At 44.1% G+C, this 16,942-nt stretch overlaps 1 protein-coding gene across 1 annotated transcript in view; it reads left to right on the forward strand.

The window, feature by feature from the left end:
* Positions 1-1,028: 1,028 nt before the first annotated feature.
* The window catches only part of PGM1 (phosphoglucomutase 1), a 58,124-nt gene continuing 42,210 nt past the window's right edge, over positions 1,029-16,942 (forward strand). The window contains exon 1 of the mRNA XM_067726398.1: positions 1,029-1,490. Within this exon, the coding sequence (XP_067582499.1) occupies positions 1,245-1,490 (246 nt within the window). The 5' untranslated portion in view covers positions 1,029-1,244. The remainder of the gene's footprint in view (positions 1,491-16,942) is intronic.

Consider the following 16,942-nt stretch of genomic DNA (forward strand, 5'->3'; position numbering starts at 1 on the left):
CCCCATTTTATTTTTTGAATCTCAGTTTTGTGCGCATGAAATAGGGGAAAAAATAAAACCTGTACTTTAGAAACGTTATACTCAGTAAACATTATATTCAATAAATCTTACCTATTAGTACACCCACCCTAACCAAATGAAGTGTGGCCCATCAGTAAACAGGTGGAAAGTAGTAGGTTGAATTAGACCTTTGGATTAGACACAAATACCCTAATATTTAGAGAATACAAAAAAATGAGTCAAAATCTAGCTAAGACTGACACTTCCATCCTTCAGAACGTGTTTCCGGAAAGTTATTTACACATGAAACTCCAGCTTAACCACAGGAAATGTTGTACAGATCTTCTTCCACTTAGGGTTACCTCCTGATAAACCCACCGTTAGGTGAAACTATCCTAAGGGGAAAACGCATTTAATACACCTAACCTAGCAAACACTGTAGCTCAGCTTAGCTTACCTATAAGAGTACTTACTTTACCCTGCAGTTGGGCAAATTCATCTAACACAAAGCCTATTTTATACTAAAGTGTTGCATGTCTCATGCAATTTATTGAATACTGTACTGAAAGTGAAAAACAGAATGGTTGTATGGATACAGAGTGGCTCCACGTGTATTGGTTGTTTACTCTCCTGATCAAGTGGCTGACTGGGAGCTGGGGCTGGGTTTGCTGTCACAGCTCAGCATCTCCAGTGTACAGAGTACCTACTGCATATTGCTAGCCCAGGAAAAGATCAGAAATCAAAATTAGAAGTATGGCTTCTACTGAACGCTTATTGCTTTCGCACCATCATAAAGCGGAAAAATCCTAAGTTGGAACCTTCCCAAGTCTTCTAAGTCCGGCTGTCCCTACTCTATTTTTCCCACTCTGCCTCAAGTCCTTGCCCTGTGACCCGGTCCCTACCCCAAGCTCTGCTCTTCCACTTATGGGAGGAGTTCCGGATTTCATTTTACAGCGGATGGGTTTACGAGGGGAGGGTAAATCACAGAGGCTCCACCCATCACACTGGAGGTCTAGGGGTGGGCGCTCCCCATTCCCCTCCCTCTCGGACCTGCAAGGAGGTGGGCTGGCCGCGAAGGGAGGGCCCTGTCCCCTGTCCCTTTAAGGAGGAGGGGCGAGCACCGCTGAGAGAGCCTGCATTGCCCCGACCCGTCAGCGGCCTCACCACACAGCAGCTGCAGCCACAGCTCCGGTCGCCCCTCGCTTAGCAGAGTCCGCTCGGGCCCCAGGAAGCTAGTCGCCACCATGGTGAAGATCGTGACCGTTAAGACCAAGGCGTACCAAGACCAGAAGCCGGGCACGAGCGGGCTGCGGAAGCGGGTGAAGGTGTTTCAGAGCAGCGCCAACTATGCCGAGAATTTCATCCAGAGTATCATCTCCACCGTGGAGACGGCAAAGCGGCAGGAGGCCACCCTGGTGGTGGGCGGTGACGGCAGGTTCTACATGAAGGAGGCCATCCAGCTCATCGTCCGCATCGCCGCCGCCAACGGGGTAAGGGACGCGCCCGCTCCTCGGTCGCCCCCGTCGCCCGCCCGCCTTCTGCCTCACTCTTGCGGGGCCACTTCCGCGCGCGCCGCTTCAGTCTCCACCCCCACAATTCTCTGCGCTCGCTCTTCCTGGCCTAGCGGGCCGGACAGAGGTGGCCCAGGGCCGGACAGTGGACACGGGGCGCCGCAGAGCTGCTCTTCTGCCAGCTCCTCCCATCCCTCGTCGCCCCCCCGCCCCCGCGGGTGGGGAGGCGCGAGGCGAAGGCAGGGCTTGACCTTGGGAGGCCCGCCCCTCCGCCTCCTGCACCTCCCTTCTCTCTCCTCCTCCCTCCTTCCCCTCCCCCCGCCGCCGTCCAGGCCTCTGACCTTTACGTTAACCTTTTCTGCCGGTGAAGATGCAGTTACCGAGCAGAGTGCAGTCGCCTTAACCGGGAAAGGTTAGAGGCCGCCGTCTTGCTCAGAACCCCTTTGCATCCCGCCGGGTTGCCTGCTATTCTCGTCCGGGACTGGCGTTTCCCGCTGGCTGCGAGCTCAAGGCTTTGGGCACCCGCCCCGCTGGTGGTCAAGCGCTCAGTTCTGAGGAGGCGGTCGCAAAGTCCCTTTCCCCGTCCCCTAAGTTTGCTGGGACGGAGCTTCTGCCTCTGCCCTGGAGCGGCCTGGTTGCTGGGGGGGCAGGCTTTTGAAAACGGTAGTCTTTGCTCGGTGTTGCTACTGGATCTGTTCCACCGAGGGGGCTGGAGCTGAATTTCCATTAGAACAGAAACCACCTACCCAAGGGCGCTCTTGTGTAAGCAGTCGTGGCAGGCCAGGAAATTAACGCAATACCTTGGTTCTGCCACCACAGCTAAGGAACGTTAAATGAGTTAATGGGGCAGGTCCGCTTAGGTGAAACCTTGAAGTAGACTTTTCAGTCAACCTGACACGTTTGCGAAAATGCGGCTTTCTAAAATAGGTAAATTGGGGTAATTGTTTACTCTTATAAAAAAGTTTTCTAACGAGTTTTTTTTTTAAGTTTTCTTTTTTCTTTATATATTTAACATAAGATTTGACTTACACTCACCTCTTCTGGAACTCAGTAATATTTAGTAATATTTTTATCCATTTTAGCAGTACTTTATTTCTCTTATTAACATATTGAGTGCCATTTTGCCAAGCCCTGTGAAAAGTGCTTCCCTGCAGTATCTCATTTATCCTCCTGTAGCCTTATGAGGTAGATGCTATTATGGGCATCTTCAAGATGCCAATTAGAAAACTGAAACTTAGGCAGGTTCAACAGGAACTCTAATGGCAGCACTGAGAATCTAGTATACACCTGCTAGTTCCAAGGACTTGAACAGTTTCTGGGAATGAAGAGACCCTGAGTCTAAAGATATATTTTCCAGCTGTCTCTCAAATCTAAACTGGGAACAATCTACATCTGCCTCTCTGGGTCAAACGTTTATAAGCATCGGTGAGAGAAGATTGTCTGGATTTGTTTTCTTTATAATCCTGAGTTTTCAGACAAGCTCACATTCCCTTGAAAGAAGAACGAAGAATGAACAAGACCTGTATCCCAGTACAACTCTTGTTCATTTCCCTGTTATCACCTGTGTTGAATTTGCATTTCTTCAGCAAATACTGAGCCTATACTATGTCAGAGAAATGGGTGGAATAAAAAGATGATTTAGAAGCAAGATTTGTCCTTAAGGGGCTTACAGCATAGTGGGAATTTAAGGGGTCCAACTGGAAAACTGTCCATTTGAGAGTAGCGTGGGGTGAAAGAAAAGAATTGGTTAAGACTAAAAATATATGTTCTTAAAACCTCTTCACCCTTTTGCTTCTACCCTGTTGCTTTCCCCGCCCCCTTTTAGCCAATCTTTGTAAAGGTTGTGTGCATTCACCATCACAGATTTCTTAACTCCCGTTCACTCACCGCCTTACTGCAGTCTGGCTTCTGTTTATTCCACCACTCCACTGACGTTGCTCTTGCCAAGGTTACTGATGACTTTCTGGTTGCTAAATCCATTGCACACTGTTTGGGCCTTATCTTATCTGACCTGCCTGTTGCATTTGGCACTGCTGACTTCGTACTCATTAAAAATTCTCATTCCCTTGCCTTGGTCACTGTCTCCCGATTCTACTCACACTTTTTGAGAGTTCCTTCATGGACTGCTTACTCTACCCACATCCTAGCTATTCCCTAGGTTTCCATCCTCAGCTCCCTGTTCTCTGATTTGATTCTCTCTCTCTCTCATCCCTCACCAGGGATTTAAATATGCTGCTCTTTCTCTTCTGGTGCAATCTAGATAGCATCTTCAGAAAGCGTTTCCCGGCAGCCCCTGTCTGCCACTCTTCTCCCTTAACTGACCTTTCCCCATAGATACCGCTAGAATAGATGAAATTGTCAGTTTACATGTGACACTCCCTCGTACCTAAGGCAATGCAGCATTCAATGAATCCTTGTTCTGTTGCCCTGAATTATGAAGTATATGGAAAATACTTCAAGTATATTCCAGCACTTAAAGCCAGCATATAGTTTATGACCCATACATTTATTCTCATTAAACATTTATTATGTGCTTACTTCTTATCAGTCATTGTACTTAGTACTTGGGATATAATACATTCCTGCCCTCAGTAAGTACATAGCCTAGAAGGGGAGGTAGATAGGAATAAGCAGACAGCACAGTGTGTTAGGTGTTGTGAGGGAGTTATGTGCCAGATGCTGAAGGGACAAGAGCATGGCAGGCTGTACTTGGGTGCGGAAGGGGAAGCGAAAAAGTTTTCACAGAGGGGTGGTAGCAGGATTGAGGCTTACAGGATGAGTTGGAGTTTCTAAGATGGATTTGTTGGGGGAGGAATTCTAGGCAGAAAGAATAAAAATCATAGGAGTTGGGGACAGTTCTCTTGGGCAAGTTATTCAATTTCTGATCCTTTTTCCCCCTTGTCTGTGAAGACAGGAAATGATAATATGTACACAGTGAGGCTCTTGTGAGGATTAAATGAAACAACATATTTAAAAGTGCCTGGCAGCCCCTTTTCACCTGGAAACTGTTTGAATGACACTTGTAGGGAAACCTCAGGATGAGCCTGAGGGCAGGACTTTCTGTTATCAATGTTCTGCTAATATAGGGACACTAAGTTAATCATACCCAGCCTGAGGCACATATTAATGCCCACACCCCATAGATCTCAGCGTTGTCTCCTACCTTCCTCTTACCCTCCATGGCCCCAACCAAAATAGAGTGATGCCTTGTTAGTCAGAACCCAATTGGGTACAAGTGACAAAAACTTAGATTAGCCCAAGCGAAAAAGGAGGGAATTTGGGATACCTTCCAAATGCTCATTTACTGCTTAAAGCTTTACCCAGACTGGAGAGGGGGAAGGGTAAGCTGGGACGAAGTGAGAGAATGGCATTGACATATACACACTACCAAATGTAAAACAGATAGCTAGTGGGAAGCAGCCGCATAGCACAGGGAGATCAGCTTTGTGACCACCTAGAGGGGTGGGATAGGGAGGGTGGGAGGGAGACACAAGAGGGAGGCGATATGGGGATATATGTATACATATAGCTGATTCACTTTGTTATAAAGCAGAAACTAACGCAACAATGTAGAGCAATTATACTCCAATAAAGATGTTAAAAAAAAAAAACCTTTACCCAGACTGAGAGTGTCCTCAGCCACTCCCTGCGGGAATCTAGTATTTGGAACACAGTCCTGGCATATCTGTGTTTGCTACTGTGTAACATCTCTTGCATTCCAGAAACAGAGGGGGCAATTCCCAGTCTCTTTTCCTGACTCTGTGAGTGTGGGCCAGGGACGCCTGAAATGTTTGCTGTAGTGAGAAAATAAAGCAGTATGTGTGGAAGTATCTCGTAAAATATAAAACATGAGGGGTTTTTAGTGTGGTTGCTTCCTGTAGAGCGTGAAACAATAGAGTTGGAGGATGGGGCTCTCTCCAACCAGCCTCTTCAACCTACTTCTTCAACGTGCTCTACTCTCTCACATCTGGTTCCACCTGGAGCGTTCTTCTCGCCCCTTCACCTTCAGGTCTGGGTTTAGTTGGCACTTCTCTGCTCCCAATCCCTGAATCAGGTGCACCACTTTTCTGCTCTCGTAGCCTGTCTTGCTCACCTCCATAACAGCGCTGACTGCATCTTATAGTGGTTGTTGGGTTGCTTGTCTGTAACCCACCTGGCCTCCAACACAAACCTTCTTGACTGTAGGTCTCAAGTGGATGAAGCCTGGGCTTGTCTTGTTCTCTGCTTTATCCCAGGAGACCATTCAGATGAACTGCGAGTTCATCTTGAGCTCCCGCCAGTGTTTGTGGTCCTCACGCTGGTTGGTTTGGCCCCAGAATGGCTACTCACCCTGCTGATTAAGCCCGTGGGACTCACACAATGTAGTGACCATTTCAGCTCACTCTTTAGCAACACAGGTGTTTGTAAGCATATTAGAGCTCAGTATAAGAGACTAATATTTGGGCTTCCCTGGTGGCACAGTGGTTGAGAGTCCGCCTGCCGATGCAGGGGACGCGGGTTCGTGCCCCGGTCCGGGAGGATCCCACATGCCGCGGAGCGGCTGGGCCCGTGAGCCATGGCCGCTGAGCCTGCGCGTCCGGAGCCTGTGCTCCGCAACGGGAGTGGCCAGAACAGTGAGAGGCCCGAGTACCGCAAAAAAAAAAAAAAAAAAAAAAGACTAATATTTATTCAGAATCAAATCCTTACCCCCAGATCCTACCATGTGGTGACTCAGGAGGAAAGTTACCCCAAATCCTACCCCCAAATCCTTATCCCCAAATCCTACCAGGCAGTGTGACCTGGGAGGAAAGTACTCCTTGGGCAGAATCATTCACACTCAACAGCAGGCAAAAACAGATTCATGTGTCAGTTGCCAAAATGAGCCGTACGGTATAATCTGTAGGAAAACAGGATCTCACCCTCCCTGTATGCCACTAACAGCAGTTTAAAAGGAAGAGGCCAAACTTAACCCTGGGAAGATTTTTATAATGTATGGATAGTCATATCAACCCTGGGGTGGTGGAAATTGATATTTCCCAATATCATTCTGGGGCCCTCTTGCAATCTCACATGACTCTTTTGTATATTAAAAGCTCTGAAAGTCCTACTTAACATTGCCCAATCCAGTTTTCCCAAGCTTTTAAGTAAGATATAACAATCCCTGAAACTGCTTGCTTTGGGATATACTTATTTATGGAAAAGATCAACTGGATGAAATATCAGAAGACCAGAGTCCTGATTCCAGCTCCACCATTTCTAGCAGGTTGGACAAGTCAATCAAGTCTTTCTGTACCACCACCTACCTGTCACGTTTCTTCTTTTCAGAAACACTTTGGGGCACTCATGAAGAGGAAAAAGGGAAGAAATTGTTTCCAGTACGAAAACGTAGTGTTCAAAGTGTTTCAGCCTCATTGGCCTGAGCTGATTGACATTCCTCACTGTATTTATTCAGGGCTTCATTCACCTTTTCTATCTTGTGCCTCAGGGACTCATCTGAATGGTGACTGGGATAAGCATTGGGAAGGGAGACTTCCAACAGTTGAAGTTAAAAAAGCAACAAAACCCTGAGGCAAAGGCAGCCCCTTTTCACCCTTTCCAAACATCCCCCCCCACCCCTAGGGCTACCCCGTTTGTGGTCCATCCCGTTTGAGGACACCAGGTAAGAAAACTCTTCTCCAAATTCTCCCAACTGAAGATAAGCCCTAGATTACTTGGCACACTCAGGAGCCATTTAAAATTTTTTTTTTTATTTTTTAATTTGTGTGTGTGTGTGTGTGTGTGTGTGTGTGTGTGTGTTTTCACATCTTTATTGGAGTATAAATGCTTTACAATGTCGTGTTAGTTTCTGCTGTATAACAGAGTGAATCAGCTATATGCATACGTATATCCCCATATCTCCTCCCTCTCGCATCTCCCTCCCACCTTCCCTATCCCATCCCTCTAGGGGGTCACAAAGCACCGAACTGATCTCCCTGTGTTATCCCTGTGCTATGTGGCTGCTTCCCACTAGCCATCCACTTTACATTTGGTAGTGTATATACGTCAGTGCTTCAGTAGCCATTTTTAAAAGGTGATTCCCCACTTTAACCACAGCTCCAGTGGCCACAGAATGACTGGGTATGTCTGTGTCAAGTTCAAGGAAATTTAAGGGAGAATGAATGGATCATAGAAACTTGCCTGCTTAACTTTCTTAGAGGTGTAGCCCACTCAAATCATTCTTCTGAAAGCTTTTCTGAAGTCTGAAGGGGTCCAGAATACATCACTGTGGCATAAAAACTATTTCGAGCTGAAGGCCTTTGAGAATAGGCATTTTTCTGAACCCCTTTCTCTGCCTAAAAGCAGAGCCTCCTCAGTTGTCATAAATCCCGTCCCTGGGAGAGAGTTTCTGGAAACCAAGGAAAATTGACTCAGCACCACACCGAAACAGACATTATCACAAAATTATAATATCCCCTACCCATTCCTTTAAGGCCCCATTTATCTTTCCTAAAAGTCCTTTGTTTCTCCAACACTGATAACCACAGTGAAAGTTCTCACCTAGATGGAGTTTAGAAGCCTGAAAACATTAGCTTTTATTTTTTGGCCTCTATGCTTTGTCCCTCCCCTGATTTCTCTGTCACTGATGGTCACTTGAAGACAGTAGGAAAAGCTAGGCTGGGTAAGAAGACAGTATCCTTAATGGGTTATTTGCTGGTAGGCTAGTTCCCACTGTGTGGCAGAGAATCCCAGGAAAGATTTAAGCCTTTTCTGCTACACCTGCTGCTTCATGGGTAGCTGCTTTAGCGTAGGTATACAAATGATCTTCATCTCAACTCTGCAGTGTACAAATTACTGGACTTGGGCAACATGGTGTACAAGCCACAAAGAAAACTTTCCTTAGCAGAACCATCACCTCCATTTCTGCTTGCAGGATGCCTAGTCCTTGCCTGAGCTCCTCTCTGTATTGTGGCAAGAAGCAGCCAACAAACACTCCTGTTCTGAATTCTCCTAACCATTTGCCTAGAGCTACAGGTTTGGTTGGCCCGTGGTCTGCCTTCCAGGGTAGTGGTGGTAAAAATTTTGCCATGGCCATAAAAAGTATGCCAATGCTGCATATTTTAGATTCTGTTTTGGTACAGAACACCAAATTTTATTAGTTAAAACGTAGGTTTTGGCTGCTATAGCAGAGTTCTAAAATAAGTTACTTAAAATAAAAGTTCATAGTAATAGGTTCAAGAGTATTACCCTTTCTGTAATAGACTGGGTGTGGGCAGTCCAGGCCTAGGGTGGGGGCTCCACTGTGTCAGAGGATGCATGTTTTTCTTTTGTTGCTCAGCCTTCCCCAGTGAATTGCCCTTATCTGCATAGTCCAACGTAGCTGCCTACCACCATATGGTCATTCCAGCCAACAGGAAGGGGAGAAAGAGGGAGGAAGGCACACCTTTCTCAGAGGCTGCATGTAATCGATTTCACTCCTGTTCCATTGGCTGAAACTTAGGCTAAGCCCTCCTAAGGCAGCAAGGGAGGCTGGGAAATACAGGTATGCCTCACTTTATTGCACTTTGCTTTTTTGCACTTCACAGATACTGTATTTTTTGCAAATTGAAGATTTGTGGCAACTCTGTGACGAGTTTTTTTCCAGCAACATTTGCTCATTTCATGTCTTTGTGTCAAATTTTGGTAATTCTCGCAATATTTCCAACTTTTTCATCATTATTATATTTGTTATGTGACCAATGATCTTTGAAGTTGCTAGTGCAAAAAGATAACTCACTGAAGGCTCAGATGATGCTTAACATTTTATTTTACCAATAAAATATTTTAAAATTAAGGTATATACAAGTTTTTTAGACATGATGCTATTGTACACTAAACAGACGGCAGAATAATGTAAACATAACTTTTATATGCACTGAGAAGCCAAAAAATTCGTATGACTTGCTTTATTGTGATATTCACTTTATTGCAGTTGTCTGGAACTGCAGTATCTCTGCAGTATGCCTATATCGATGTTATTCTGGGTACTATGTGTTAGGCTAAATATTGGGGGTGTCAGTCCAAATGAAGGGGAGTATTAATCTTGGGGAATACCTCACAGTCCTCATTATCATAAACATGCTTTCCAAATTTAGTGAAAACCACTCAGTCATTTTCAAGTGATAGATTTACAGAGGGAACATAAAGACCTAATTTTATATCGGTACCTAGATTTTTTTAAAAGACCTTGACTATCATTTATTCCAACTACAGGCTTAGAAAGGAACCTAGGCAACAATCATTCTCATTGTGGAGGACTTTTAAAATAAAACTATTTTATTGAGATATAATTCACACACCACACAATTTATCCATTTAAAGTGTACAACTCAGTATTTTTTAGTGTATTTACAGAGTTATGCAACCATCACCACAATCTGATTTTAAAATATTTCCATCACCCTAAAAGAAGCCCTGTGCATTAACAGTCAATCCTTCTTGCTCCCCTACACCTTCAGCCCTAAGCAGCCACTAACTCTACCTTAGGCCTCTATAAATTTGTATGGGTGGATTTTACACAGACTGAATGTCCAGTTTTGCTTGCCAGGCAGAAGAAATTATATTTGGCAGGCGAAGCCCTGGGAACGTGAGAAGCAAAGGCAAAGGGTCCGCCTCCAGAACAGGGATTAGTGTCCTGTGCTTCTGTGCACATTGTCCGAGCATTGGAGATACAGGATCAAAATAATGTCCTCATTCTCAAGGAGCCTCTAGTTGAAGGAGGTAGATTGACACAAAAACAGACAATCACCACTAAGTTTTATAAGTGCTAATACCTGAGGGAAAAGAGATGGCTGTGGACGCTCAGAGCCGGGATGCCTGCCCCAGCTTGAGGCGGGGGTTATGTGTGGGAGGGGGTAGTGTGTCCAATGAAGCCTTTCTGCAGGAGATGAGTCTATTTTTCTCAGCACACTCCTTGTCCAAAGCCAACCAGGCTGTCAAAAAAAGGAGGAGAAATTTCTCCAGGAGAATAGCTTCTTCATTTTCATGAGTGTAAGCAATCAGATTTCTTTTTTTTTACAAACATATTTGAACTTATATATCCAAATTAGTATTGTACCCTGCCAAATCACCACTCTGGGAATCATACACTTATTCCAGTGATGCATCTAGTGCTCAAAGCATTTTGAAACTCCTCTACGGGAATTATTTTTCAGCTAGTCGGTTTATGGGTCACCTAGGGGAACCAGTCACATTATTTTATAGTCATGCCTCATTTTTCACCTAAAATGATGTAACGAGATTTGATTACCCACTTTATTCATTAGACATGGCTCCAACCAATTTTCTTCTCTTTCCAAAGTTCACATCTCTTCTCAAAGGATGAAATTTGTTAAGACTGAAGACTTTCAAAGAAAGTACCACAGACGGTAAAAACAGCTGCCTGAAAAAGAGCTCCAGAAATGTTAGCGCAATGTCAGCATTGTTTGAATACATACGTTGCTACCCAGGGTGCTTGTTTTGAAGGAGATAATATTAATTTAGATGAAAATACTCTGGTATAACTGTTGAAAATGAGTTACATTTTATACTGTTCAAGCACACTGCCCTGTCGAGAAGGTCTTAGAAGACAGTTCATGCTGAGGGAGATTCTGGCATTCTGCTTTCCTTCCGCAGTTTACCGCAGTGGGCTGGGGGTCCAGTTCTCGTCCATCCTGGTAAGCATCTCAGCATGCTTTGGTGCATTTAGAAATTGTACACAGTAGAAAGTTTTGTGAAAGCCCAGGTAGACAAAATGACCCTGACCTTGGAAGGCAGTACTATCAGCTCAAAGCCACGAAAACCAGAAACCTAGGTGTTAAGCCTGTGTCCACCTCAACTCTGAGAGATCATCCCATGATTGCAAAGAGGCCAGAAAATGGAGCTGGGTTGGCATAACTGGGTGGGGATGGGGAAAGATCTTTTGCTTTGGTAATAAAACTATTATGTTACGCTGCCCCATGGGGACTTTGAAAGAAATGCGTTCTGTGGAGCCAAATGAAATCCATTTAAAAAGGAAGCAAAAGGGAAATAAGTGTAGGAAACTCAGATGGAATTGGGAGTGAGGTTGCCTCCTGTCACAAAAGACAGCTGCCTCTCTGGGTTGGGCCATGCAGTTGGCGCCAAGCCCTCTGAGGTCAAATTCACTAGAAACATGCTTATCACACAGTTCACCATAGCCTTTCACCGTGTAAGTAGATTTGGTATAAAGAGAGTAAAAATATGTGCCTTAACGATTAATGTGAGAACAAAGTAAAATTTGTGAAGCACTCACCATAGTGCCTGACATTGGAAGTACGTAGCTAGCAAACAGAAGATTCTGATGAGTCTAATGATTATTATGATTATTCCAAACTCTGAAGCCAGTGGAGGGGCAGAGGGGAAGGTCTTCTATGTCTGTCACCTCCACTGCCTACATGTCCTATCCTGTCTCTGTCCATACGGTGTCCCTTGAATTTGATCTGTGAGGCAGAGATTCACAGTTGCTCTAAGTGTCAGTCACAAGGCCATTGATTTGAGGCCTTCACCTTACTGGAGTCATGAGCTAGCAGTGCGTAGTTGAAGATGGGTATTTTGGGATGGATCTGTGGCATGGTTACCTGGCCCAGGCCACTGTCATGCTACAGATGGGAAGCTGCACGAAATGTGTGCTGGCATTACTGTGCACCTCCTGGACCACATGTATTTTCTCATTCAACAAGCATTGCTGAGCACTCTTTAAGTGCCAGGCACTGTGTGAGATAGTTGCAGGTACAAAGATAAATAAGACAAAATCTTCAATCTCATACCAGGATTCATGCTGGTAGAGGAGAATCCATAAGTAGTTACAAAAATATGGTGTGAATACTAGTGTATTAGTTTCCTATTGCTGCTGTGATAAATGACTCCAAACTGGGTGGCTTAAAACTACAGAAATTTATTTTCTTACTGTTCTGGAGACGAGAAGTCTGAAATCAAGGTGTTGGCAGGGTTGCACTCCCTCTGAATCTCCAGGGGAGAAGTTCAGGGAATCAAAGGATCACAGAGTCACTCAACCCCACCTTGAAGGGGAAGGGAAGAATGAGGATGTTTTCTCTGCCCAGACAAGGTGATTTTTGAGGCAAGTGCAGGATGATGAAGAGGAATCAGGGAGACCTTAGCCGAGAGTGAAGTGAGGGTGGAGGCAGGGCACAGTCGCTGCTTTAATGCATATACCTAATACCGTTGTTGTCCTTTTTAAAGCTATACTAATGGTAATAATTGACGAGAAGATTCCAGTGCTCCATAATCCACGCTGCTTCTGTAGACTTCTGACATAATGTCAAACGGAAGACAGGCCACTTGGTGGCTCCTTGCATCTTACCAGATAACTTTAGTTCATAGTGATGGGTAGGAATTGAAGATTTTGGTTCAAATCTCAGTTGTACCATTTACTGTGCAATATCATGTATTCTGCTTAACTGATATAAATCTCAGTTTTCACACTTGTAAAATGGAATCGATTCTAGTATCTGCCCTATTGGAGAGTTTTATGAGAATTAATTTAAATAATGGGCATACAAAGGTTTGGAGGACTCTAAGGTGCAGTCATTGGTGCAGAGAGCTCCAATCTCCGTCTCTGTCTTCACTGGCTTTCTTCCCTATGTGTCTGTCTCTGAATCTCCCTCTCCTTATAAAGACACCAGTGATTGGATTTATGGCCCATTCTAATCCAATATGACCTCGTCTTAATTTGATCGCATCTGCAAAGACCCTTTTTCCAAATAAGGTCACATTCACAGGTATCTGGGGTTCAGAATTTAACATATCTTTTTTTTTTGGTGGGATGCTCAGTTCAACACACAACACCTGTGCTCTGTCTACCAAGTGCAGTGGGTTGTACAGGCATCAAAACTCATATACTTTGCACTTGCCCAATATCCCAATGAGAGTCACCTGGAATCTATTTCCTCTTAATTTTTTCCAAGTTCAAATGCACTTGATCATCCAAAGGAGCCATACAGCCTAAGCACCAGCTTTGGCGTTCAAACTGGCGTCGAAGCCTGCCTTCCAGTTTATTAGTTGTGAGGCTTTGAGCGAGTCATTTATTCCCTAAGCCTCAGTTTCCTCATCTGTAAAATGGGGATTGTGAGGATGCCTATATCGCAGGGTTGTTATTAAATAAACCTGCCTGAGAACCTACATGTAATCCTGTGTACCATGATAAGCCCTTTACATGATCTCCTTTTATCCTGTCAACAACTCTTAAGAAGTTGGTATTTAGACCTCTGTTTTACTGATGAGGAAATAGAGGGTAAGTGATTTGCCCAAGATCACCAAGATACTAAAAATTATCAAGAGTAAGGATGCAAACCTAGATTTCCACTATGCTGAATTCCTCAAGGTAGACATTTTTAATAGAGTTATCTAGAGCTGTAGTCTAGGGGGTTCCCGAATCTTTTATGTTGTGGTGCAACTTTTGATTTTCCTGAAGCCTTGTTCTCACTTAAATCTTAAAACCCAGTGAGAGTGTCCTGCCTCTGCCCACTTGGGCTACTGTTTATCCCAGGAATTCCCATAAATGGTGTAGAGTGGGAAAATGACCACATCTCTTTAGATCGCTGTTTTAAAAGCTATTGCATATTGTGTATTTGCCACATAGTATACAATAAGAGGCAACACGGCATGATGGTTAAGAGGGTGGGCTCTGGAGCCAGATTCCCTGGGTTCAAAACCCATCTCCATAATTTCCCAGCTATTTGACCTCGGGCAGATGACATAACCAGTGTTCTTATACCTAAGATAGGGGCTGAGAATAACAGTATTGATCTCATAGGGTTGTTATAAAGATTAAGTGGGTTAATGCTTGTAAAGCTCTTGGAACACTGCCCAGCACATCGTCACCTACTGCAATTATCTCCTACTGTACAACAGCCTTTAAAGCAGTGTCGTTGTCCCTGTTTTACAAATAAGAAAAATGAGACCAGAAAGGCCATACACAGCCAGAAGCTGGCAAAGGCAGGATTTGGACCCAGGCCTGTCTGAAGTCCTCTGGTTAGAGCAGGGACTGTAGATTCCCCTTCCTCCACCTTTACCCTGGCCCATCGTAGGTGTTTAATCTATCCCACAGGCTGACCCAGAGCATTGATTCTCTCCTGCCTGGGCCCACGTGCTTTAGAGATCAGGGGTTGTGTTAGAAGGATGGGATCAGTCCTTCTCAGTATCTCTATTTTGGTAGTTTATATAACATTTACTGAGTGGCTACTCTGCAGGCCGGCATTGTGATAAGCACTTTACACGCCTTTCCTCATTTGCTGTCAGAACCTTTAAAGGAAGTTTTACTATCCCCATTTTACAGAAACTCAGACTCACAAAGACCCCATAGAAAAAGATGCCCCCTCTCTGTGGCCACCTTCATTCAGTTTCTTTACAGCTGGACATCCTAGTTTGGCCAGACCGTGCAATTGGAAAAATCCTTAGTGAGGAGACAGAATAATGTAACGTCTCTTCTTCTTAAAAGTCAAGAAATCTGGCACATTTTAATTATTTGACAGAGGGCCAATCACTGGCTGCCACAGAATTCCAAGGGACTTGATTCTCATTGTATTCCAGGTGAATGGTACCCCCGAGAGTTGTGTAATGCTGCTCCAGGCAGGTAGCCCACCCATTCTGAGGCTGTAGGAAATCTTGCTTGTGATTCCATTTTCTAACACAAGAGGGAAGCATACAGCTATGAATGATTTGAAATAAAGCAATTCTTTATAGATAGACCTCTTTTTACCAAAGGATTTTAATACATAGTTCCTGGTAATAGCCAGAATATGGGACAATATTCTGCTAACTCCAAATGAATGTTCTTCACGGATTTAAATGAAAAAAAATTTAAGGATGCTCCAAAAAGGAAATAAGATAAAAATACATATAAAAATTTTATATGAACCATATTCATTGTTTTTTTAGGTCAGAATGATTGAATATTGATGATTTCTTATTAAACAGGAGTCTTCTTGACATGTGCATTTTGTATGAAAGTAATTCCTAAGCCTTGAGCATCTTCAAGTTGGAGAGACTGTTTTTAGATTTAACCACACAAGTTAAGAATGGTATTTGTGGAGTGGGGAATGCCTTCCAAAAATTTTCTCTCTCCTCTGAACACTCAGAGCACCCTTGTAAGCTCCCAGATTTTACTCCTTTAAAAATGATTTATTGACTTACTAATCTCTCCTTTTAGATCAGGAGTTTGACAACTTGAGTCTGTCATCTTCCCGTGGTGCACAGTGCCTGATGATCTGAATGGAAAAAGTCAGTTTACATAGTAACTGTTGGACATATGGGTGTAAGCGGAGGGCCAACAGACTGGCAGATGCTAAAGGATGTACACGCTCCTAGGGAGCGGTTTTGTTTGTTTTTAACTTCAAAATATGCTTCAGGAGTATTTTTTGAGCCTGGGATTCTGTACAACTCTAAGCAAACCATTTGGTCCTTGTAATTCTTCTGGCCTTGTACCTTTATAGCTTAATGTAGTTTCTCCTTTTCTTTAAAGGACACTTCCTAACTCTATTAAAACATATGTACTCATAGATAGCTATTAAACGCAGCTACATATTTTCAGATTGGTTCAGGGTAGTCATAAAAGCTAACTCTTATGTAGGACTCACAGGGCACTAGAACCAGCCAGTGCTAAGCTCTTTATACTTATTAACTCATTGTACCTTTATACAACAAACCTGTGCTGTAGATACTATATCTTTCTTTTCTTAACTCTCTTTAAGAGATGCATTTTTTAAAAAATTGAGGTATAATCAACATATAACATTGTGTTAGTTTCAGGTTACAAGCTAATGATTCTAGATTGCAATACTATGAAATGATCGCCACAGTAAGTCTAAGGAGGTGCTATTATCAGTCCCCGTTTCAAAGATGAGAAAATGGGGGCGCCGAGAGGTTAAATACTTTGCCCAAGGTCTCCTTGCTGTTGGCTGAGGTTGCTCAAAGTGTGAAGGCAGGAGGTTTCTTTTCTTCCTCTTCTTGCCTGGATGGGACAGCAGGTGGAGCCTGCCTCAGAGCTGGCAAATGGGGGCCATGCACTGCAGAGCCCTGCTCAACACACTGAAGCGTGCAGGTGTGGCAAGCAATAGAAACCCAGTCTGACACACTGAGCCTCTAAGAGGACTGTATCGTAAGGCCAGAGGGTCTCCTGAAAGCCAAGGGCAGGGTGGGCACTTGGGCCTCACAAGAGCCTGAGGCAAGAGGAGCCCAGGCAGCTAGCCTCTGTCTCTTCTCTGTTTATCTCAGCACATCTGCTTCATTTTCCTCTCTCTGCTGACTCCATTGTCAGTGTAAGTTGGTGCAGGGTGTGTGTGTGTGTGTGTGTGTGTGTGTGTGTGAGAGAGAGAGAGAGAGAGATCTTAGCTATATACTCAAACTCCTATGAATATTTCAAGTTTATAAATCAAATATTTATTTACTTTTTACAGCCTTTGTCTAACAAGCAAAACTTT

Source organism: Pseudorca crassidens, chromosome 2, assembly GCF_039906515.1.
Source record: "Pseudorca crassidens isolate mPseCra1 chromosome 2, mPseCra1.hap1, whole genome shotgun sequence".
Classification (NCBI taxonomy): Eukaryota; Metazoa; Chordata; class Mammalia; order Artiodactyla; family Delphinidae; genus Pseudorca; species Pseudorca crassidens.